The sequence below is a fragment of the Rhinopithecus roxellana genome, chromosome 6 (assembly GCF_007565055.1).
Source record: "Rhinopithecus roxellana isolate Shanxi Qingling chromosome 6, ASM756505v1, whole genome shotgun sequence".
Taxonomy (NCBI): Eukaryota; Metazoa; Chordata; class Mammalia; order Primates; family Cercopithecidae; genus Rhinopithecus; species Rhinopithecus roxellana.
Genome location: NC_044554.1, coordinates 50,878,806 through 50,903,229, shown reverse-complemented (window position 1 = coordinate 50,903,229; position 24,424 = coordinate 50,878,806). Strand labels below are relative to the sequence as shown.

At 40.2% G+C, this 24,424-nt stretch overlaps 1 protein-coding gene across 1 annotated transcript in view; it reads left to right on the top strand.

Annotated features, from left to right (window-relative positions):
* MGAM2 (maltase-glucoamylase 2 (putative)) overlaps positions 1-11,613 on the top strand; it is a 108,333-nt gene extending 96,720 nt beyond the window's left edge. Inside the window, exons 46-48 of the mRNA XM_030933398.1 lie at positions 1,312-1,361; positions 5,779-5,952; positions 7,282-11,613. Coding sequence (XP_030789258.1) covers positions 1,312-1,361; positions 5,779-5,952; positions 7,282-10,068 — 3,011 coding nt within the window. The 3' untranslated portion in view covers positions 10,069-11,613. The remainder of the gene's footprint in view (positions 1-1,311; positions 1,362-5,778; positions 5,953-7,281) is intronic.
* Positions 11,614-24,424: the final 12,811 nt, after the last annotated feature.

Below are 24,424 nucleotides of genomic sequence, written 5' to 3'. Positions count from 1 at the left end.
TTAGGAGATATTTAGATTTTATATACTATGGCACTGGTGACTTAGAAAGGGTCAATTCCATGGAAAAAGGAAACATAGGAGCTGGAGTTTAGGAGATGTAAGACTGAATTATGAGTTGGGTACACAGACAAAACAAGCAAAGGCCACATTTATTTATTCACTTATTTTTATTTATTTATTTTTTTGAGATGGAGTCTCGCTCTGTCTCCCAGACTGGAGTGCAGTGGCGCGATCTTGGCTCTCTGCAAGTTCCACCTCCTGGGTTCATACCATTCTCCCACATCAGCATCCCGAGTAGCTGGGACTACAGGCGCCCACCACCACACCTGGCTAATTTTGTTTTTGTATTTTTAGTAGAGATGGGGTTTCACCATGTTAGCCAGGATGGTCTTGATCTCCTGACCTCGTGATCCACCCACCTTGGCCTCCCAAAGTGCTGGGATTACAGGCATGAGTCACCGTGCCCAACCCAGCAAAGGCTACCTTTTTAAGATGTATGATAATAAAAAGGAGACGTGGTAGTAGCTTGATATAAATAGAATTAAGTAAAAGTGTTACCAGAACAGAGTACTCTGGAGCATAAATGTAGCTTGAAGAAGCAGAGAAGGTATAGGGAAGAACTGATGGAGTAAACTCTACAGAGGCAGAAGTGCTTGGAATCTGGAGCACTGTGGGAGGATGAGCTAAGAGTAGGGAGAGAAGAATGGTGAAGGTGAAGATTGATTATGACTTCGATGACAGTGAGCAATCAATTTTAAGTACTTATTCTGCACAAGAAGAACATTGTGTGCCTTACTGCCATTAAGTGGGCACTATTATATCCATTCAATAGATGATAAAATGTTGAGTAACTTGTCTGAGGTTGCACAACTATTAAGTACAAGAGTTGGGATTTCATTCCATGTCTACCTGACTTGGGAGCCTAAACTCCTAACCACCTGCCTCTGCTTTATCATCATAGTCTTTAACATCATAGCTATGTGAACTGCTATGACTACATGCTTGCTGTCTCGTACAGAATAACCAAACAGTAGTCTCCACACTTCAGCTAATCTATCCTTAGTTCAACCCAGATTCTCTTGCATTTGTAATCTTCTGATCTCCCCGGCAAAGTACCCATTTCTGTTTGCACATCCCCACACTAACATGCAGTGAAATAGTCTTTTAGCCACTATCTTCAGTACTCCTCAGAGAGGTGACAATCATCAGTAACTGTGACCCCACAGAGATATTTTCTGACCATGCTCAAGATTATTTGCTGCAATTGAAGCAGTTAGTAGTTGTTTATTCTTTTCTTTTCCTCGTTTGCAGATACCTATGAAAATGGAAATTATTTTTTGGCAAACTTTATAGCAGCTCAGGTAAGACTAATTTACTACATTTTATAAATCTTTTCCCAGTTGTCTACAGATTAAACATTACAGTCAACTGTGTAAATGTAATATCCCACATCTTAATAGGAGGTTCTTCTTGCCTTTACTTTTATAATCCAGGTCTGTTGTCCTTAAAATAAGAAAGAAACAATCCTTATTTTGGCAGTTTTTCAGCATACCATCTCTATGAAAAGGAACTTGGAATTCATACAATGCTGGGGAAAAAATGGGGCCTTAAATGTATAACATGTTTCCCAAAGATGAGAAATTTACTGGCTGATAAATTTTGAAAGAAAATGCTATATAAGTTATTAATTATGCAATAATGCATGAAAGACCTCAAAACCTTAGTGGCATCTAACAATAAGTACTTACTTGACTCATGAGCTTGCAGGGCTCAGAGGATCTGGGCCTGGTCTTGGCTGATCTTTGCCAGCTCACATACATCTCCAGTCAGTCTTGGCTCTATTGGGCTGTTTAGATAATCTTGGCTGTGTATTCACATATCTGCGGGGGGTGTCAGCTGACTCTCATACGACTTATCATGGCCTTATGGGAAGGTCTAGGCATGGCTTCTTCATAATTATGGAAGAGGGCTAAAATAAAAAAATAAAAGTGGAGATCCCTTAGTTCTTTTTATTTTTTATTTTTTTGTATCGAGTTGACTAATTTCCCATTACCAAAGCAAAATCACATGGTCAAGCCCGGAGACAGAGGAGGGACAGAATGCCTCAACTGGAGTGGGAGGGCATTGCAAAATTGCATGGAAAAGGGTATGGATTTGTAAGGGGTGAATAATTCATAACAGTGATGCAATCAATGCACCTTGCATGTTAAATGATCCCATGGATAATCTATACAATTTTAATTAGAGTATGAGGAGGATCATTCTAGGTCCAACCTGGGTTCTGCTTCTCTATTTTTACCTAGTCACTTTAACCTAGGAGTAGTATAGCAGAAATCTATTTTTTTTCTATAACAGTGATTCACATATTTGAAGATGTCTCTCAGTTATTCCTTTTGTCTTCTTAGAATTATACATCACTAGGCTAACTTCATATTTCCTCTGTTTCCTGCTTATAGTGGTTTCCAGATCTGATCATTCTGTTTAGACTCCAGTTAACTTAGATTTCTTTTAAAACACCAGATTGAGAGCATATTTTAGAGCTGTTCTATCCAGTATGATAGCCCCCTGTAGCCAAAGGAAGCCATGAGGGACAGTGCTATCCAGCCCAGATACTACACTTTTCCCACGGTCTTTGCAACCCACAGACCACGAGATTCCCTCAGGTGCCTACACCACCAGAACCCTGGGTTTCAAGCACAAAACTGGGTGGCCGTTTGGGCAGACACCAAGCTAGCTGCAGGAGTTTGTTTGTTTGTTTGTTTGTTTTTTCATACCCCAGTGGTGCCTGGAACACCAATGTGACAGAACCATTCACTCCCCTGGAAAACCAGGGAGCCGAGTGGTCTTGCTCAGTGGATCCAAACCCCACAGAGCCCAGCAAGCTAAGATCCACAGGCTTGAAGTTCTCCCTGCCAGCACAGCAGTCTGAAGTCGATGTGGGAAGCTTGAGCTTAGTGGAGGGAGGGGCGTCTGCCATTACTGAGGCTTGAGTAGGTGGTTTTCCCCTCATGGTGTAAACAAAGCCACCAGGAAGTTTGAACTGGGCAGAGCCCACCACAGCTCCACAAAGCCGCTGTAGCCAGACTGCCTCTTTAGATTCCTCCTCTCTAGGCAGGGCATCTCTGAAAGAAAGGCAGCAGCCCCAGTCAGGGTCTTGTAGATAAAACTCCCATCTCTCTGGGACAGAGCACCTGGGGGAAGGGGCTGCTATGGACACAGCTTCAGCAGACTTAAACCTTCCTGCCTGCCAGCTCTGAAGAGAACAGTGGATCTCCCAGCACAGTGCTGGAGCTCTGCTAAGGGACAGACTGCCTTCTCAAGGGGGTCCCTGACCCCCATGCCTCCTGACAGGGAGACACTTCCTAGCAGGGGTCAACAGACACCTCATACAGGAGAACTCCAGCTGGCATCTGGTAGGTGCCTCTCTGGCATGAAACTTCCAGAGGAAGGAGCAGGCAGCAATCTTAACTGTTCTGCAGTCTCCGCTGGTGATGCCCAGGCAAACAGGGTCTGGAGTGGACCTCCAGCAATCTCCAGCAGACCTGCAGAAGAGGGGCCCGACTGCTAGAAGGAAAACTAACAAGCAGAAAGCAATAGTATCAACATCAACAAAAAGCATGACCACGCAAAAAAATCCATCCGAAGGTCACCAACAGCAAAGATCAAAGGTAGACAAATCCACGAAGATGAGGAAAAACCAGCTCAAAAAGCCTGAAAATTCCAAAAACCATAATGCCCCTTCTCCAAAGGATCACAACTCCTTGCCAGCAAGGGAACAAAACTGGAGAGAGAATGAATTTGACAAATTGACAGAAGTAGGCTTCAGAAGGTGGGTAATAACAAACTCCTCTGAGCTAAAGGAGCATGGTCTCACCCAATGTAAGGAAGCTAAGAACATTGATAAAAGGTTAGAGGAATTGCTAACTAGAATAACCAGTTTAGAGAAGAACCTAAATGACCTAATGGAGCTGAAAAATATAGCATGAGAACTTCATGAAGCATACACAAGTATCAATCACTGAATAGATCAAGCAAAAGAAAGGATATCAGAGATTGAAGATCAACTTAATGAAATAAAGCGTGAAGACAAAATTAGAGAAAAAAGAATGAAAAGGAACAAATAAAGCCTCCAAGAAATATGGGACTATGTGAAAAGACCAAACCTATGTTTGATTGGTGTAGCTGAAAGTGACGAGGAGAATGGAACCAAGTTGGAAAACGCACTTCAGGATATTATCCAGGAGAACTTTTCCAACCTAGCAAGACAGGCCAACATTCAAATTTAGGAAATACAGAGAACACCACAAAAAATATTCCTTGAGAAGAGCAATCCCACGACACATAATTGTCAGATTCATGAAAGTTGAAATGAAGGAAAAAATTAAGGTCAGCTAGAAAGGTTGGATTGCCCCTAAAGGGAAGCCCATCAGACTAACAGCAGATCTCTTTGCAGAAACCTCACAAGCCAGAAGAGAATGGGGGCCAATATTCCACATTCTTAAAGAAAAGAATTTTCAACCCAGAATTTCAAATCCAGCCAAACTAAGCTTCATAAGTGAAGGAGAAATAAAATCCTTTACAGACAAGCAAATGCTGAGGGATTTTGTCACCACCAGGCCTGCCTTGCAAGAGCTCCTGAAGGAAGCACTAAATACGGAAAAGAAAAAACCACTACCAGACCATTGACACTATGAAGAAACTGCATCAACTAATGGGCAAAATAATAATAATAAACTGATAGAAGAAAAGTAAATTTAGGTTTGTTAATATTTTAATATGGACCATAGTCTATCAACAATATGTTATTTTTTTGGACTACTCACTTCATTTTCCAGAGCTTCAGTTTCCTTATCTCTAAGATAGCAATAATAATATTTTCTTTTCAAAATGGTTATAAGAATACTTATAATATAGGGAAAATAACTTCCATAATGCTGGTACAATAAACTTATTTTTGGCATTACCAAATTTATTATAGCAGATACTCAAGAAGTATGTCTTCATGAAGTGTGTAGAGAGTAGAATTATAATAACCAGAGGCTGGGAAGGGGTGGGAGCCATAAAGAAAGGTTGGTTAGTGGGAACAAAGAAACAGTTAAATAGCAGGAGTGAGTTCTTGTGTTTGGTAACATAGTAGGGTGATGATAGTTAACAACAATTTATTGTAAATTTCAAAATAGGTAGAAGAGAGGATTTGAAATGTTTCCAATGCAAAGAAATGATGAATATGGCTGGGCATGGTGGCTCTGGCCCGTAATCCCAGCACTTTCGGAGGCTGAGGTGGGTGGATCACGAGGTCAGGGATTGGAGACCAGCCTGGCCAACATAGTGAAACCCCGTCTCTATTAAAAATACAAAAATTAGCCAGGTGTGGTGGCATGCACCTATAGTCCCAGCTGCTTGGGAGGCTGAGGCAGGAGAATTGCTTGAACCCAGGAGCAGAGGTTGCAGTGAGTCCAGACCACACCACTGCACTCTGGGCTGTGTGACAGAGTAAGACTCCGTCTCAAAAAAAACCAACAAACAAAGAAATGATGAATATTTGAGATAATGGATATCCTAAACACCCTGATTTGATCACTACACATTGTATACGTGTATCAAAATATCACATGTTCTCCATAAATATGTATAATTATGTATCAATAAAAATGTAAATACATAAATAGAAATAGCAAACTGATAGAAGAAAAGTAAATTTAGGTTTGTTAATATTTTAATATGGACCATAGTCTATCAACAATATGTTATTTTTTTCTCTTTATGAACTCTTTATAGAACATCCTGCAAATCCAGACCATACACAATAAGTATTTGAGTGACTCGAATCCACTGAAAGTTGGATATATTAGAATCTGGGGTGTGAACTCTACTTATGTGACACAAGTCAATTTCACCTATGACAACTGGCAATTTATGGAGACAAATTTCATGAGTGACCCTTATAATCAGGTAGGTCTGAAAGGAATATTAGCATATCATAAGTAAATTTTATCATTCTGCAAAATTATCACCAATAATTTTGCTAACAATTAAAATTATTATCATTGTTATATTCTCGTGTATTAGAAGGTTATAAATATGTGCAATAGATATGTTCCTGAAAAGTTGCAAATGTTGAATCGTATTGTAAAATGTGCAACATTAATGGTCTTTCTGGTATAGCCTAGGGGTCATTGATCACTGGCCTGATGAGATCCTCTCCATGTATTTACCAAAGAGACTGTGCTGTGTTTTGATAGATTAGTCTTCCACATTAGCAAAATAAAACTTTTTCCCGCTGCAAAGGCTAAAACAAAGGTGATTCCCTAAAGCTGTTGAAGGTTTCCCCCATGCTTCCTGCAGTTATTCATGTCCCTGATCAAACGGATGGATCTTACAGGTGGATGAAAATTGGCAGTAAACTGTGGTAATCATCAAATGAATACATCCCACCTGTGGTATAAGATAAACGGTTGATAAAACAGGGGGACATAAGTAGCAGGCCCTACTGGAGGATTCTAGAACCAACTAAAACAGAATTTTGGAAGATGAAATGCCAATAGTTACCAAAGGCAACCACAAAGAAAAAGGTATCTCAATTTTAGAACATAAGACATCATAAATACAGAACCAGCAACCCATAGGGGATGGTTTAGAAAAGTGAAAATGGATAACCATAGTTCTTGTGTTCTAAAAACTGAAATGGGTGCCCTGATGGTATTTGGACTTCAGAAAATGGCCCCTCTGAGCACTCAAATAGATCTTCTCCCTCTAGCCTCTTCTGGGTATTTACCTTGAAGCATTTTACCTGGACTATTGAGTTCAAAACCACTTTTTGCAAGTAATTGCTTCCAGTTAAGATTGTGCACAAAATCCTTGAATACCTTCTTTTTGAGGTATTTGAGAAAATTCTATGGCATATCTGATGCCTAGTATGTGCCAGACACTATACTGTCTGGAGTGAGGAAAACATGAAACCAGCTTGCTGTCAAGAGGACTAAAACCCAATGGCAAAGCAAAGAGATTTTAATAAATGTTGGTTTTAATCACAGCTACAAATATTTGTAAACAATAAGGTTCTGACTAAATGAAGTGAAAAGAAAAGATTTCCAGCATAGGGATTATGCACACAGCATCTCTCTGTAATATCTGACCAAAATCAATGTGACCTAACCTAAAAAGGAATGTTTATATCCTATTACTGGATATAAACTTTTTTTTTAGTTATGATTTAAGAGGTGACCTACATGTGAGGTTTAAGTTCCAAAATACCCATTTATTTCTCTTCTTTTCTGGCAGACACTAACTATTCAATTGACTGACAAGAGTATCAACCTGGAAAAGTTAACTGAGGTTACTTGGATTGATGGTGATCCTGTACTTCCCACTCCAACTAAGACAAGCACCATCCCAATGAGTTCTCCTCCTTCTCCATCTACTACCAATGCCACCAGTTCTGAGACAATCACCAGTTCTGCCAGTGCAAATACTACCACTGGCACTACTGCTACTATTCCCATCACAACCACATCTTTCCCAACAAGTACTATTGGTGTTACAACTAATGCTACTGTTCCTAATACAACTGCCCCTTTCCCAACAAATGCTACTGCTAGCACTAATGCTACTGTTCCTATCCCAACCACACCTTTGGCAACAAATACTATTGGTGTTACAACTAATGCTACTGTTCCCGATACAACTGTCCCTTTCCCAACAAATATTGCTACTGCTAGCACTAATGCCACTGTTCCTATCACAACCACACCTTTTGCAACAAGTACTACTAGTGTTACAACTAGTACTACTGTTCCTGATACAACTGCTCCTTTCCCTACAAGTACTACTACTGCTAGCACTAATGCTACTGTTCCTATCACAACCACACCTTTTCCAACAAGTACTATTGGTGTTACAACTAATGCTACTGTTCCCGATACTACTGCCCCTTTCCTGACAAATATTACTACTGCTAGCACCAATGCTACTGTTCCTATCACAACCACACCTTTTGCAACAAGTACTACTGGTGTTACAACTAGTACTACTGTTCCTGATACATCTGCTCCTTTCCCTACAAGTACTACTACTGCTAGCACTAATGCTACTGTTCCTATCACAACCACACCTTTTGCAACAAGTACTACTAGTGTTACAACTAGTACTACTGTTCCTGATACAACTGCTCCTTTCCCTACAAGTACTACTACTGCTAGCACTAATGCTACTGTTCCTATCACAACCACACCTTTTCCAACAAGTACTATTGGTGTTACAACTAATGCTACTGTTCCCGATACTACTGCCCCTTTCCCGACAAATATTACTACTGCTAGCACCAATGCTACTGTTCCTATCACAACCACACCTTTTGCAACAAGTACTACTAGTGTTACAACTAGTACTACTGTTCCTGATACATCTGCTCCTTTCCCTACAAGTACTACTACTGCTAGCACTAATGCTGCTGTTCCTATCACAACCACACCTTTTGCAACAAGTACTATTGGTGTTACAACTAATGCTACTGTTCCCGATACAACTGTCCCTTTCCCGACAAATATTACTACTGCAAGCACTAATGCTACTGTTCCTATCACAACCACACCTTTTGCAACAAGTACTATTGGTGTTACAACTAGTACTACTGTTCCTGATACAACTGCTCCTTTCCTTACAAGTACTACTGGTGCTAGCACTAGGGCTAGTGTTCCTTTTACAACCACACCTTTCCCTACAAATACTGCTGATGCTAACACTAATAATACTGTTCCTAATACCACTATGCCTTCTCCTACAGGTAGTACTACTGTGAGTACTATTGCTACCATTCCCATTTCAGTGACTCCTTCTCTGACAAGTACTGCTGATGCCACCATTAGTACTACTGTACTTATTGCCACTACTCCTTCTCTAACAATTACTACTGATGTTAGCACTAGTACTACTATTAATGATATAAGTACTCCTTTTCAAACAAATACTACTAATGCTAGCACTAGTACTAATGTTGCTAATATAACTGCTACCTCTCATACAAGGACTGATGATACTGTTCCTAATAATACTGTTCCAATTACAGCTATTCCTTCTCTTGCAAATACTGGTGTTGACACTACTAGCAACAGTTTTTCTATTATGACCACTTCTTTCTCTGAAAGTAGTAATGCTATAGATACTGCTGTTATTATGGTAACCACTTCTCCTACAAGTGCTGATGTTGCTAGCACAAATAATGATGCTTCTGTGACAAATTCTCTTTTAGCTAAAATGTCTGCTGGTAATACAACTAGTAATAGTATTTCCATAACAACTACTTCTTTTGGTAATAGTGTTCCTATTGTGACTACTCCTTCTCCAAGTCCTGATGCTACTACTACAAGTAGTAATACTATTCCTGGCATGACTACTTATTACCAAACTTCTCCTACCACTCCTACCCATACTCTTACTTCTATTCCTAGCTCTATTACTCCTATTTTGAGCATGTTTCCAACAAGTCATACATTCACTACTGATAAAATTACTAATTTTACTACCCCTACAAATGCAAACACCATAATTTTCAACACTCTTGATACAAAAAGTACCATGATAATAGATGCTATGGTCACTATTACCAGCACCAGAGATAATACCATAAGTCCGGATACAACAGTTACTTCCACAGACAAATTCACCACACACATCACACAGTTCACTACTCCCCATTCTACTACTACTACAACACTGGCCTTAAGCCACACATCATTAGCTCCTACAAATCTTTCTAATATAGGCACCATGGATATTACTGATGCAGATAACTCCAGCAGTGTTTCAGGTAACACTACACACATTTCTGTTTCAAATATCACAACAGCTTCAGACACAATAACAGCTACTGGTCTAGATTCACAAACTCCCCACATGGTAACAAATTCTGTGGCTAGTTATTTACCTATTACTGCAACTAGTGCTACCAAAGATACTACAAGTATTACAAAATATACTTTAAATACTGCCACTCCTGATAGTACAGTACATACCTCTGCTACTTCACCTACTTATATTACCAATGCCATAAATGCTACTCAAGTTCCATGATTACTACTCAAGGCGGGGTAGTTACCTTATATAACTCCTTCAAACAACTATTACAGATATAGCAAATCAGTTATGAGATACTCTATCTTATGCTACTTAAGTTTTCACAAATATTAGTACTTTAGCCATAAAAGACACAGCTACTCCAAACACACTCGTCATTGCAGACATGTTTAGGAAGGCTTACAAACCTTATAGATTTCACCAAAGCAGCTGTGGGTACTTATTTTGCAGCCATAATATGTACTCTTATTCTTTTAAATTATAGTTATTATTCCTATAACCTCATCAGTTAAACTACAGATGTTTTATATATCCTATATATCCTTACTACAGATTTCACAGGTAACTTTGGTATCTCAGATAACACCACATTAGGCTCTGTAAATACTATTGCCTTAGATGTAGTTATTGAAGTAGCCCAACTTGTTTCTTGGGTCACATGGCATAATACCGTAACTGAGAGCACTGGTGATACTCCTGGCACTCAAATGGTTTCTATACCAACAGTTATTGATATTACGGTAGAGTATGTAATTAGTAATGCTAAAAAATGCACTTTATTTTCCTATGGACTATTCCAAATGCCATATCTACCAATAGAGTCTTTTGCATTACACATACTAATAGTATTATTGCTTCTGAAGAGATCCTAGCTGTAGCTACAGATATGGAAAATGCTACCTTTGAAGATCTTGTGTAACCTTACTTCAGGCACTGAAATAATTTAAATTATAAATATTACATGTGGGTTTGACTATCATAGAAAATAAAATTATTATAGATCCTAAAACATAAATTCCTGAACTTTGTGACCATTATTTCATAAGTACTACTAATACTCTTACTACAGATTTTATAAGTACTTCCACTTGTAGACAGTAGAGTATTCTCAGAAACTTAGAATTAATCTAAATTATGAGATAGTCTTAAAGCCTCACTGTTACCACCAATGACTGGCTCTGACTCTAGTATAAATCAGAAATTACCAGACAGAGGTGAGAATGTAAATATACAGCATAAGGAAGACAGCCTCCACATTGGAATCAGAGTTCATAATCTTATTTGCATTTTCTTCTATTAAAACAAGCTTTTCCCTTATAATTTCACTGTTCAGACTCTCCTTCATTGTGTTAGGGTTTTTGGTCTATTCCTGGTTTTTCATATCCAAATTCATCGTTCATCCTTGATCCATTCTTTTCTTAGATCACTCAGACCCCCATGAGTAGACCCATGGTCTACCAAATCTGGTCAGTTGGATATATTGTAGGTTTAACCCTAGGACAGTATTCTCAAAGTTTAGTTCAGGGATCCATGGGGTTCCCCAAGACTTTCTGGGGCACACAGGTTCTTCAAATCTACTTTCATAATGATACTAAGTTATTTGTTTTTTCAGTTTCATTGTCTCATTAGTGGATAGTGGCACTGTCCAGATACTCTATGCCATATTGTGTCATAATAGATGAATATAGAAACAGAAAAAAGAATCTAGCTGTCCTCTGTTAAGCTAGACATTAAACAGATTTACAAAATGTAAAATAATGCCATTCTTCTCACTCATTTTTTTTTTGCTTTGGAAAATATAGTTATTTTTCATTAAAAATATATTTATGTTATCACAAAGTGAATATGTTATTATGAATGAAAAATAAATATTTAAAAAATATTTTACAAATGACTCAATTTTGATTTCTAATGCAGTAAATATTAGCAGATATAACCCACATAAATAAAGCACAGTGCCCTCACCAAATTTGAATGTAAAGGGATTCTAAGGTAAAGAGTTTGAGAACAACTTCCTTTAAGTGGGCAGAAACATCATATTTCCACTCTCGTGTCCTTGTCAAGTGTATTATCAACTTCCCCAGCATGTAGGTACTCCAGCATCTGTGACTTACTCCACATGAATATCTTCCCCTGTCTACAAATACATCTGCCCAGCTTTTTGATTTGCCAGCCCAGCTGTACTATTGTCTAGACGATTTGATGGTGCTCCAGATGAGGGGCACAGATTCATCAGTCAGCAACATTTGCCTTTTGGAATCTGTCCACAAGCTACAGTCCTCTGAACAAAGTTGATAGACCTTATTCTTGTGTATACATGAGTCTTAACTTGACCTTCCAACTCAAAACAAAACTCCAAATTCTATGGGCTTGGTCGCAGACTCCCTCACTTGTATCTTTACTGAGGGAAACTTAGTGCATTTATCTTGTTGGCACCACAAACTCTGATACAGGACAAAGTGCTCTGTGTGCTAAGGTACCGTGAGATTCTGCTGCCAGCCCACCATACCAGTGCTCATTCACTGACCAACAACTTCTCTTGAAGCAACTGGGATTTGGAAAACTGAAGATGAATCTGCTTGAACAAGCGTAGTTCTGAAGCTACCAAAGTCCAACCTCTTAAACACGTAAATGGAACATAATGGAAATCATGGAATTTTGAAAAGGTGAGAAATACTTTGAATATACAAAAGTCTGGACTTTGGTCAGATGTTTGAAGAGACTTGAGAATTGAAACTCAGGAGTCAATGCACAAGTAGTGGTCCTGGAACCAGGTTCAGAAAACATGAGGGCAATGTTGACACACTAATACTACCATTGGCAACACTAGCAAAACCTGTGCGTGGACTCTGATTTACAAAGTCTAGAGAAACTCCTAAGCTCCATAATGACTGGCCCCACTGGGTCACCTACATATGTGATGCTAATTTTGTACTAATGATTATAACTCATTTTCTAAGTATAAAGAAATTTACTTTTCTACACTTCTGGTACTTGACACATTCCTACCTTTACCATTACCATGGACATCATTATTATTACACCTAAAATTTCTAGTTATTAATTTAAACTTCATTTTCTAGTATTCCAATCATCACTATGTAAACACTATTCATGTTGACTATTTAAGAGATGCCACACATAGTACATGGTTAATTTTTCAGTGAGGAATACAGATGACATGTTTCGGATTAACAGGAAACTCACTGGGAGTCTAGAGGTATTTAGGAATACTTCAAGGAGTAGGGGAAGCTGGGAGGTACCCTGTAGCACCAAAAAAAAAAAAAAAAAAAAAGAGTCAAGGAAAGCCTTTCAGGTGGGGAATGAGTTGGACAAAGAGACTGACTTTACATAGTATGATTAGGAGATATAAAATAGTCCACTATTTCTACAGGAGGAGCATTGTGAGAAGAGACAAGATTTAAAATATGTCAATTGCCATCACCAGACTTCAGTGTATATGAGATTAGACTTTCAAATGAGGGTTGAAAGAGCATTCATGCCAGTAAAGGAACTTATAGGGCTAGAGCACACTTTGGTTTTCACATTTCCTTCCCCATGGGGAGTGGAGTGGTGCTCTGTGTGAAGGGCACTGCAGAAGAACTGCTCATGGAGATTAAGAGTGCCTGTGAGGAGCTGGGACTGGCATCTCACTCCCAGCTGGGCACTTGCTGAACTGCAGGAACTCTTACCCCTCACCCCCACTAGGTGATACAGTGGAGCATGGGCAAGGTTTTCAGAAACCTCATCATGCATCTCCTAGAGTGTGGAAGCCAATGAAATCTCAAAGACTCCAGGCGCTGGAGTCTTACCTGGAGAATTCCAAAGGTGGCAGGGATTGGAGACCCTGCAGTAGTGGATGTGGAGCCAGGGAAGTAGTGGTGCAACCTGGACTCAACAGTGTTCAATGGACAAGGAAGCTGAGGCTCCTCAGATGGGTGTGAGGAGGTGGCTGGACTAGGGCTGTCATGCAGCAATCTGTCCAGTGGAGAAGAGACTCTAGTGATGAGAGGTCATAGAGGGATTTCCAAGAGTAGAAACTAAGTTTGTAGTGGGGAGAGGTCAAAGTAGGTCATGCAGATTGCATCTCACCTCATGTTAGATGCTGCACGAGGGGCCTCTGAAAAACTCACTAATGTGCCCATGAGAAGAAATCAACACTGGGGTCCTCTCACACTGAGGGTACCCAAGGATGCCTTGCCATAGCATCCATCACATGGGAACCTTTGTCTTTTCCTTTAATTTCCATTGGTTGTGAAGGATACCCGGAAACAGTCAAGGAAGAGGAGAAGGAGAATATGGAAGTGTGAAAGCATAGACCATAATCCCCTTCCTCAGGTGCTGGAGGTGGTCTCTGGGGAAGCAGAAAACTTGACATGGATGTGAAAATGACATACTGATTTAGATGATACAAATTCTTGAAAACTTCCAAATAACCAGAAAGTGATGAGGTCTGTTGACTGGATAAGAAAAGAATTTCAACTTAGCATTGAGGAAGAGGGGCTAAGACTAAGAAAAAAGGAAAGCCTGAGAATACAGAAAAGACATACACTGCCTCATTTCACATTGCTCTTACCTGTTAGAATGATGGGTGAACATTCATCCTTAACATTGTAATGCTTTATAAATTACTTATTCCAAGGAAAAATGGAGAATCAGTTGGAGTACAAAAGTTAGATCTGGGATCCAAAGGAAGTTTGAGGTTTTCTCACCTTAGCCAATCTCTGATGGCTTCAGAGAAGGTGGCTTTGGAAATTTTTTACTATGTAATTGAGAAAAGTTTGGCTCAAGAAAAGAAGTAAAGGGATCTGTACAATCTATGGGCCTTGTACATAAAAACAACCCCTTATATTTGCACCATAATCCATCGTTTGCAAAGGGCCTCCCATAAATGTTTTAGTTAGTTCCACTCCTGCTGTGAGGCAGAGAGGGAAGGAATCCTTACACTTTTTTTCTCAGAAGCAAAAAGGAACACTTTGAAACGTTGAATGACTGCTTCAAGAACACAGTTTCTTAAAACACAGTAGAGCTTGGCCTTCTGATTCACTTCCTATTACCCGTCTGTTTCAAGGTCCCATCTCCTGAGGAAAGTCACCATATGCCGTTCGCTCCTCCCTCTAATTCAATGACTTCTCAACAAATACCACCATTTTAATATATTTATTATTCATTTAAAAATTTCCTTTTACTTAAATTAGTATTGCATAGGCAGTTTTTGTAGACGAAGATTCTTATTTATTGACTTTCTACAAAAAGAAAATTGTAATCTTTCTCAATCAAAGGAAAACCCAAATTTTTGAGGGTAAGCTATACAAAGAGTCTCTTCAGGGTACATGTGTTTGGACATAGAGGTGGTAGTAGAGGGAGAATTGACAGACCTTGTGGTTCTAAATCTTCCCCTGGGAGGTTAATTGCTCCTTAGTGGTCACTTACTGATAAATTTCACCTCCATATGCTGACATCAGGCAGAAGTGGAGTGCTGATGCAGGACAAGCAAGCCCACAGATTGGGGCTCAGTCAGAGAGGGTTCTTGGCTTTGCCCAGGAAATAATTCAAGGGCAAGTAGGTGGTGCTGAACAGGAACTTTTACTGAAGTGGCAGTGTATAGCAGCAGCAGAGGCACTGCTTCTTGTGGAACAGGGCTATCTGTAGGCAGTGTACCCAGAGTAGCAGCTCAGAGGCAGTTCTGCAGCCTCATTTATACCTACTTTTAATTACATGTAAATTAAGGGGCAGGTCATTTAGAAATTTCTAGAAAAGAGGTGGTAACTTCCAGGTCATTGCCATGGAAAGGGTTGTAACTTCTGGTTGTTGCCATGGCAGTGGTAAACTGGGAAGAGGTCAAGTGACATGGCATTGGTGGACGCATCTCAGGGAGAGGTGCTTTTGCCTTTTCCCTATTTCAGCTAGTCTTCAAACTGATCTGGAGTTCAAGCCCTCCCTCACTGCTGCTTCCAATACTCTGTCCAATATAGATTGTCATCTTTCTCTTATTTTAGAATGCAGTTGAGATAAGGTGGAACAACTGAACATTTTAGGAAAGCATACTAGACAGGAAACAGTATAAGAATTATGATCCTTTTCTCTGTAAGATAAGAATCCATCCTTTCTTACTGAGTTCTCAGAGAAAGGATGTCTGAGCTATGTCTGTCTGTTAATTAGTCCATTTTTCTCTTTCTTAGGTCCTGACTTTCTTCTTCTTCCTTTCCAGAGGGGAGTCCCAACAAGATCACAATTAGTTATTTGAATAAAAGGACATTTTCTTAAATCTACTAAAGATTTAATCTACTAAATTTAATCTGCTAAAGACCCTGTGCTAAGCCTTTTGATTCTATAGACATGTGAAATAGAAAAACAAAACTGTTGTTCAGAGGATTAAACAACTGGTCTGATACTGTTTATCAGGTTAAGCGTTGGAGAAATGATTGCAAAGAGATCTGCCCGCCTGTAAATAGCATTATAATTTCAAACTTCCCCCGAGGAAGAACCTTTGGGGTTCCTAAAAGCTGCTTTAGGGTGAGGGAAGGTCAAACTCTTCCTTCCCAGTTGTATCAGAGTTGCTTTGTTTTTTTGTGTTTTCTCTTCTGTATCTTTGCATAAGATTTTATTTGAAGAAAGGATATCATTGCTTTAAAAAAAATGAGGAAAACCAATTCTGAACAATGACATACTTCCTTTAATTTCTGCTGTGTGAGTTAGGCACTATATCGTGGGCTAGCTCAGGAACCTAACCAACATGCTTTCTAAGTAGGAAGCATATTACCTATAAATCAACGATCAGAACACAATCTCCGTGTAATCTAAGAACTTTATGTAAGGATACAAAGATGGCCAAATTGAAGAAATCCTTAAAGCAAATGTTGGGAGATTAGGAGAAGGGAATGAAAGCCTCTTCCTCACGATGGCAGGAGATATCCGGTTCTCAGGAGAGGGAAGACTACAGAGCTTGTCTGGGACCCAGGCTGCCTTGGCCTCTAGGACTTGCCCCATATGTTGAGCAAAGGATAGACTGAAGGAACAGCTCCACTGTTTTTGAATAACCTCTTTACTACGACCTGTTACTCTTCTGTCGTGGCAGCCCGGAGAAGAATGGGATTTTTTTTTCCCCATTACACGATGTTTTCCATTTAATGGGATTATAATATGAGCTATGCATTTAAAGGTAGTACTCTCCATTTTTTCCAAGTCTTTGTTTTTTTTTTATTTTTATTCATTTATTCAAATATAATTTCAATTTCATTTTAGATTCAGGGTGTGCATGTGCAGACTTGTTAACTTTGTATATCATGTGATGCTGAGGTTTGGTGTATGACTGATCCCACCACACAAGTAGTAAGCATAGTACCCAACAGTTTTCCACATCTCATCTCCCTTCTTCCCTCCCCTCTCTAGCAGTCCCCATTGTCTGTTGTTGCCACCTTAGGTCCCACTTATAAGTGAGAACATGTGGCATTTGCTTTTCTGTTCCTGCATTAATTTGCTTAGAATTATTGCCACCAGCTTCATCCATGTTTCTACAAAGGACATGATTGCATCCTTTTGATGGCTTAGTATTCCACAGTGTATATGTACCGCATTTTCTTTATTGTTGAGCTTGTCATTTGTGGTGGTGTAGGGAATTAATCAGATTGTACGGGGAGTGATGTCTTAGGCAGAAGTCAGCTTCATAGCTATCATTTACAGTATTTGGTGGCATTGTACTAAATGTATTACATGTGTTATTGAAGTAAATATGCAAAACAATACTATTAGAAATATAAAGAAATACTATTTTATTTCCGTCTTATAAATGAGGAAATTGAAGCTTATATAAGTTAAATAATTAGCTAAAGATGGCAAGTTCGTAAGTAGCAGAGGTGAGATTTGAACACTTGCCATCTGATGGCAGAGCCAGAATTATTACATGTTATGCCACAGAGTTTTCCCTTATGCCTGGGAAAATTCCTTAAAAACCAAATCCAATCAAGTGAAAAGATCCCTGGATTTGTATTCATCAGACTGAGAGTCAACATTCAACTCTGCTTTTAGGCATCCTCTGACTGGAAAAGTCACTGGCTAGAGATAATCTTATCTCTTGTGGTCACAGCCCCTCTTCCTCATCTCTTATTTCTTCCCTATTTCTTTTTAGCAGAGTACCTAGCTCTCCAGAAAACCTAGATTCCCATGTATTTGAAGGGGTTCTTAGTTCTCTTCCCACCACAACTTCTATCCTCTGTTCCTAGTTTTGTATTAAAATTAAGTAATTATATGTCATTGTTGACTGATTGAAACAGAGAAAACGGATAAAGAATACATTTTAAAGCACAGGAGAGTACCTGGTCTTGGAAGTAAACAGACATTCTGGAAAGGGAGCTGAAGGTATGGAACGAATTGTGTTTCCACAAGTTAGGATAAAGGAACACAGACAGCTTGGTGCCTAGATATAAGGAAGAGAGTGAAGAGGCCACCAATGGGCAGGGATGGGCTGCCTGTGTGGAGACAGAAGAGGTAAAAGCAAATTAGCAGCTTCCTACTTTTTTTTTTTTGATACAGAGTTTTGCTGTCACCCAGGCTGGAGTGCAGTGGCACCATATCAGCTTGCTGTAACATCCACCTCCAAGGTTCAAGCGCTTCTCCCGCCTCAGCCTCCCGAGTAGCTGGGATTACAGGCATGCGCCACACATCCAGTTAATTTTTGTAATTTTAGAACAGACGGGGTTTTCACCATGTTGGTCAGGCTGATCTCGAACTCCTGACCTCCGGTGATCTGCCTGCCTTGGCTTCCCAAAGTGCTGGGATTACAGGCATGAGCCTCTGCGCCTGACCAGCAGCTTGCTACTTCTGAGTCCTGAGTTCAGCTGGCTCAGATGCCAGATCCTAATACGTGCAGTAGACTCCACTGGACTTGTGCTAAGAGCACCACCTGTGGGGGCTGTTGCTTCAGATGGACACTTTTTTTTCCTTTCTTGCCTCAATTCCCACATCTGGAGGATGAGGTAAACATCTGAACTACAATAAAGTACATGGAAATGCATTTTCAGTCTGTAAAACGATGCACAAAGGTTTATTATTATTCATGATTGTTATTCTGTAATCCCTGAGTGTTCTGATGTCTATTTCAGCTGTTTTTTTTTTTTTTCTTCCTTTTTCTTCCCCTTGGATCTTCTGGAAGCAGAGAAGTTTCTCTTTAGTGCTGGTGAAACAGGAGAGTTCCCTGATCCCCCCTGCAATACATGTGACAAGGGTGTGGCCTGCTTGGTCACCCCGCAGCTCAGCCCCCTATAGGGGGAACATGCAGATGGCAGGTGCGGAGACCAGCATGAGTGCTTCAGGGCTCCAGTCCCAGGGCAGTGTCTAGGGGTGAGTGTCTGAGACTCCTGAAGCCCAAGTGAACATGTCTTACTAAGCTCTTTTAGATATGCTGTCTGCAGATGGCTTATGTATTAATCAGCTTGGTGGATCCTCTGCCTTATTGCAAGGACAGGGGGCCAGTGTGACAACCTTCTGCATCCCAAGTCCTTGCCCAGTGTATTGGAAGAATCAGATCACACATGGGCTTGAAGGATGAGTGCAAGATTTTATTGAGTGGTGGAGGTGAAATGTTTTCTCCACTTCAGTCAGTCAACAATGGCACATAATTACTTAATTTTAATACAATGCTAGGAATAGAGGATAGGGGTTGTGGTGTGAAGAGAACTAAGAGCCCCTTCAAATATATGGGAATCTAGGTTTTCTGGAGAGCTAGGTACTCTGCTAAAAAGAAATAAGGAAGAAATAAGAGATGAGGAAGGGGGGCTGTGACCACAAGAGATAAATAAGATTATCTCTAGCCAGTGACTCCCCACAGTCAGAGGACGCCTAAAAGCAGAATTGAATGTTGACTCTCAGTCTGCTGAATACAAGTCCAGGGATCTTTTCACTTGATTGGATTTGGTTTTTATGGAATTTTCCCAGACACAAGGGAAAACTCTGTGGCATAGCATCTCATGGGATGAATGGGGAGCCAGAGAGGGGGATGGAGTGGGAAGGTGGTCTTCCCGTAAGTTGGGCCACCCAGCAGTGGGAGAAGGACTCTCCTCCAACTGCCCCCAGCTGAACTCCCTTAGGTATCCAGACCTCCTTTTTCTTCTCTCTTTCTCTACCTCTTGTTCTGTCATTGCTGTTCTACTGGTTTCAACATTCAGTAGCTTGCTTGCATGTGCCCGCTAAAGTCTAGGGTTTATATGTGGGCAGGATGGCGGCAAAACAGAATTGCCTGTCCCCACTTAGGGCCATGGGTCTTCAGACTTGAGGGTGGGGCCTTTTCCGGGGAACCACCCTCTTCTACCCAGCATTTCTGCCTCCTGTCTGTATCACTGGTGCTTTATAATAAGGCTGCGCTGAGGTTTTTTTTCAAACTGAAGCTATGTGAAGGGAAGCTATCTCCAGAGGTGTCTCTAGTGTGTCTCAAACTGTGATTGTGGGTAAAATGGGCTTTTATTTGAACTTGAACAAAACGTTTCACTGCTAAATTAAATAATGCTCATCTTTCCTCACTTTATAAAATAGTTCATGGATACAGTTATCCCAATTTTATGATATTTTTCAATTTTTTTTTCTTAAGTCTCTTATGTTTGCTGCTATTCATTTGTTGCCTTGTAGAAGCTCTGGCTAAGCACAAAATGTATGAACAAATATCAGGCAAGAAAGAGTTTGAAGCAGTCAGTAGAGTGCATATTGAATGTATCAGTGTGGTTGACCATTATTTTATGTGGCAATATACAAGTAAAATTTTCTTTGGTTTGTGTGATTAAATTAAACATAGTGTTTCGTCATGTTCTTTCTTTCTTTCTTTCTTTCTTTTTCTTTTGAGACAGAGTCTTGCTCTGTCGCCCAGGCTGGAGTGCAGAGGTGCAATCTCGGCTCATGGCAACCTCCGCCTCCTGGGTTCAAGCAATTCTCTTGCCTCGGCCTCCTGAGTAGCTGGGATTACAGGTGTGGCTAATTTTTGTATTTTTACTAGAGACGGGGTTTCACCATGTTGGTCAGGCTGGTCTCGAACTCCTGACCTTGTGATCCGCACACCTTGGGCTCCCAAAGTGCTGGGATTACAGGTGAATAATCCTGCACGATTATACCACCACTATGCCCAGCCATAATGTTCTTCTAGGAACACTGTTATTTGATGGTGATCCACAGAATAAATGTGATCATTATTGCTTAGAGAGACCTTGGCTTGTCTCCTGTTCTGGCAGTGAGATGTTGAGTTTCACAGTGTTTTTCCAAAGCCGACTGTATCCAGCCTCAGCTGAGGTATACACAGGATGCTAATTGTGCCTCAACTTGTCTGCACATGGTTCTATTTATACTCACTTATGTTTTGTCAAAATATGATATTAATATTGAAATATTTGTTGAAATAAGTTATAAACATTTTATAATCTATAAAAATAATTCACATTTGAAGTGGAATAATATTAAGATATAACATCTTGGTATTTTTCAATGTATTATATTTAACATTCAATTTTTAATATTCAAATTATTGTTCATCCATTACTCAATCTCACCCTGTTTATAAAGTTGTATAATTTTACAACCACAGGGAATATTATAGATGACTTTACACAACTACTTAATTTTACTGCTGTGGAAAGTAAGGTTCATAGTGATTAAATGATTAAGCAATTTGCGAATGTATTATGGCAATTCGTAGTCTATTGATCTTTCTACCACACGGTCCCCAGCTCTGTTTAAAAATATTTCTGAGAGCTTAAAGAAGTCAGCTCCTCCTCTGCACCAGACACTGACCTGTGGCTAAGAGAGTCTTGTCCAAGCCGAGCAGTGGTGGCCAAGAGAGTCTTGTCCTTGGAGAAAATACATTCTATTGGGGTAGGCTAACAATAAATAGGTAAACCATTACATAATGGTAAGATTTCAGGACTCCACTGACAGCATGAATGTGTGCATGGACACTGGCTACCCACACCTCCCCTTCACTTTGGCATGGCCACCAGTGTAATCATGTACACGGAGGCCAGCAGCCCCTGCCACAGGTGCCAGTGCAAGCACACACATTGACAACCCTGTCTCCACCTGTGACTCACTGCTGGCGTGAGCCTGTGCAGGAATGTCACAGCCCCGCTTCTGCCAGTACCCCCCTGCCCCAGCCAACATGCATGCATCCTGCTGTGCTGCCACGGCTGCCAGCACAACCCATCAGAGTGTTGTGGCCAGTGGACCAGGAATACCTCGGCCCCCTCAGCACAGTGGGTTCCTAGCCTTGAGGGGCCAGAGAAGAAAGCTGGGGTCCTGGAACCAGCTCCCCAGAGTTAGAGCACACGGCTCAGATGTGCTGAGCTGAGCCTTGGGACCCAAAAATCTTCCAGAAACAACCCCAGTGAACTGAACCCATGTTATACCACAGTCAAACCCCCAAGGGCATCAAAGAAAATAAAAGCAAGCAAACAAACAAAAAACCATCCAAAGTAGAGCGCCTTCAAAGATTGAAGAAACATCAGCCCATACAGATGAGAAAGAACAGTGCAAGACGTCTGGCAACTCAAAAAGCCAGAGTGTCTTCTTACCTGCAAATAAGTGTATTAGTTCCTTAGTAATGGTTCTTCACTAGGCTGAAATGTCAGAAAAAGAATTCGGAATATGAATAGTAATGAAGATCATCAATATCCAGGAGGAAGTCAAAACCTAATCCAAGGAATCTAAGGAATCCAATGAAACAATACAGGAGACAAAAGACAAAATGGCCATTTAAAGCAAGAACCAAACTGATCTGATAGAGCTGAAAAACTCGCTTTGAGAATTGCAGATACCATCACAAGTACTAATAGCAGAATTAACCAAGCTGAGGAAAGAGTCTCAGAGCTTGAAGAATGGATCGCCAAAATAGTCAGATAAAAAGGAAAAAAATAAAGAAGAATGAACAAAACCTCCAAGAATTATGGGATTATGTAAAATATGAAATCTATGACTCATTGGTGTGCCTGGAAGACAAGGAGAAAAAGCAAGCAACTTGGAAAACATATTGAGAATATTGTCCATGAAAATTTCCCCAACCTCACTAGACAGGTCAACATTCAAATTCAGGAAATGCAGAGAACCCCTGTGAGATATTATACAAGACAACCATTCCAAAGACACATAATCATCAGATTCTCCAAGGTTGAAATGAAAGAAAAAATGTTAAAGACAGCTAGAGAGAAGGGACAGGTAATCTACAAAGGGAACCCAATCATGCTAAGAACAGACATTTCAGCAGAAACCCTACAAACCAGAAGAGATTAGGGGGCCTATGGTCAAGTATTCTTAAAGAGAAGAAATTCCAACCAAGGATTTCATATCCAGCAAAACTAAGCTTCGTATACAAAGGATAAATAAGTTCCTTTTTAGACAAGCAAATGCTAAGGAAATTAGTTACCACCAGACCTGTCTTACAAGAGGTCCTTAGAGAAGTGCCAAATACGGAAAGGAAAGACCATTACTGGCCAAGAAGAAGACTTAACTATCTTAAGTATATATACAGCCAACATTGGAGCACCCAGATTCATAAAACAACTACTTGCTTAATGATTTATTTCTTCTATGAAGCATATGATGATGCCATCAGCTGCGAATCAGAGATGTAGGGAGGTGGTTGTTGGAAGCTTAAGAAAGAAGGTAAAATAGCCACCCTGGAAAGAAGAAACATTAAAAGACAAGGGACCTACCTACACAAGGATTGAAAGCTGTGTTGTAAGCCAGTTTGTTGCAAACACGCATGAGTGCTGCTTCTTCTGAAACAGTCAGTTACATGGGTACAACTGAAGGAAAAAAAGGTAGATAGAAAATTTGGCCAGAATTGAGATATTACTATGCAAATATGACAGAAAGAGAGAGAGGGTTAATAAAGGTAAGGATGTTTGTAAGGAAGCAGTTATAGTTCTGGCCCATGGAATCTGGCCTGGGAAAGAAGGGAAGTTAGTACAATAAAAGACTGAGTTCAAGAAACTGAGAGGCTGGTATGCTGGACAGAACCACTCTGTGAATATCAATATTTCCAAAAAGACACAGGAGGAGTGGTGGTAGAAGAGACAGTTGGTTGTAGTCATCAATGGATGACTGGTGTGACTTGCAGAGGACGTTGGATGACAGCAACAAGCAGCTGTGGAGGGTAGTAAAGTTCTTAGTACAAACTTTTCAAAGGAGCTGGGGTTTGAGAGAAGAAGTGAAATTGGAGAGGGGAGCAGGGAAGATGTCAGTCTACCTCCACTTACTGCAAAGAGATGGTAGAAACTTTGAGAGAGTTTGTTGATTTCTAAAGATCTTTTATTGTAGAGGGGTTTAAGAGAAGGTGTGGGATGGGGTTAGACTGGGGTTGTGCAGAATAGTGTGTGGATGAGGGCCCTTAGGATGGTGAGTTACCCCAGAGGATTATATTGTGGATGGTGATTTGGCATATGGGGTTATGAGCAAGATAGGAATGGTACTGTGGTTGGAGAGTAAGCAGTGATTTTCCCATGGCTTGAGGGTTTTCTAGATCACATTAGACAGTGGAAAACCTCAGAAAAGGTGATTGTAATCCAGCTGAGGATTGATTTATTTGAGGAAAAGATGCTTA